A 1,730-nucleotide genomic window follows, 5' to 3' on the forward strand; every position below is an offset into this window, starting at 1 on the left:
ATCCTGCCCTACCAGGTCTCCCACACCCACCTCCCCACCAATTTGGATCGCTTGTTGTTCCCTTGTCCCTGGGTTTGTTAACACCTCTTCCCTTTACCCCTTTTGCTGGTTTTTTAATCTCCTGGTTTGTTTCCTCTAATTCTTTAGTTATCCCCCCCTTCCTACTTTATTATTCTTTTTCTCCACTAGATCCATTTCTTTGAAAGGTAAAACTGTCAAACCTCCCTTATCCTAAAATGTAACTCTCCCCCCACCCTACCATTGTTAGGTGCCATTGAGTGGGTTTCGACCCATAGCAACAGCAAAGCAAAATACTGTCCAGTCCTGTGCAATCTTCACAGTTGTTCCTATTGTAGCAGCCACTTTGTGTATCCACCCTGTTGAGGCCCTTCCTCTTTTCACTGCCCCTCTACATCTGCCAAGCACACTCTCCTTCTCCAGGTACTAGTCTCCCCTGCTAACATGTCCAGAGTGTGAGATGAAGTCCCACCATCCTTGCCACTAAGGAGCACTTTGGTTGTACTTCTTCCAGGACAGATTTGTTTGTCCTTTTGTCGGTCCATGGTGCTGTCACTATTCTTCTCCAGCACAAGTATTCCCTTCAGCCCTTTCCCTCTGTCTTTTCTAGCTTCTCCTCTTTGACAGCTGCTCCCTCTTTTCTTCCCCCATAAACTTCTCCCATGGCCTTTCTCCTGAGCTATACTTCCTGATAGTTAGTACAGGTCACTCAGCACCTCACATATATTACGATCATTGCTGAACATTTTCTCTAATATCCCAGCCAGCTCTTATTCTGGATTTTTAAGTTTTTATTAATGGTAGAGGCAGACTCAAATTTTCAATCACTTTTGACCCTTCAGTACCTCCTACATCTTAAGCAAATGCCAAGGTCTACGTGTAATACTCCCAGTATAGTTTCCTTTACACGCCACAGTGCAGGCTTTTATTAATGATTGCTGAATTATTTCAGTCCAGATTAATTTTACTTTAATTTTTACTATAAGCTTGTTATTCCTTTCCCTGACAGAAAACTTCATTGTGGATCATCTCTCCCTGCTGCTACCCATCCCACCTTGCCTACCAAATCAACTCCTACCTTGCAATTAAAGGCCCTTTCTGATTTTAATACAGCTGGTCTTTCTGATTTTATATTTTATTATTTCCATTGTGAACTCCTTCACTCATTTTTGTATCATCCAAACCAATTTCCTATACAAGCATCCATGTCTTTGCTTATACTTTCTTTCACTTGGAAAGCCAAAACACATTTATCAAAGTCTTATGTTAAAGTTAGCAATGTGTCTAAGTAACATTTTAAAATACAAGTTTACATGAAATTTTCATTAAAATATCTTATATTATCTATTTTTTCTAGTTATTTACAAATTCTCATAATCGTCAAAAATTCTGTAACTTTTGAATAGGCTCATGCATTTTGTGTAGGTTTCTTTTATTCTTAGTGAATGTGATTCTGTGGAGATGAAATGTCTAATTTTCCCATTTTCGCCATTTACAGGGATTTTTCCTTACAGTTTCGCCAGAATCAATCTTAAAAGTGGCTCGTCATGCTTCGGAGAACAACAGAATTTTCACTCTGAATCTGTCTGCACCATTTATTAGCCAATTCTACAAGGAACCATTGATGAAAGTGATGCCTTATGTTGACATACTTTTTGGAAATGAGACGGTGAGTTACATTAAAAACAAAAACAAACCTGAGTGTTTTGTTT

At 39.1% G+C, this 1,730-nt stretch overlaps 1 protein-coding gene across 1 annotated transcript in view; it reads left to right on the forward strand.

Moving 5' to 3' along the window:
* Window positions 1-1,730, forward strand: part of ADK (adenosine kinase) — a 533,068-nt gene that overhangs the window by 298,113 nt on the left and 233,225 nt on the right. The window contains exon 7 of the mRNA XM_004701182.3: window positions 1,517-1,687. Within this exon, the coding sequence (XP_004701239.1) occupies window positions 1,517-1,687 (171 nt within the window). The remainder of the gene's footprint in view (window positions 1-1,516; window positions 1,688-1,730) is intronic.

The sequence above is a fragment of the Echinops telfairi genome, unplaced genomic scaffold, assembly GCF_000313985.2.
Source record: "Echinops telfairi isolate 266 unplaced genomic scaffold, ASM31398v2 ScPeMD7_70;HRSCAF=299, whole genome shotgun sequence".
Taxonomy (NCBI): domain Eukaryota; kingdom Metazoa; phylum Chordata; class Mammalia; order Afrosoricida; family Tenrecidae; genus Echinops; species Echinops telfairi.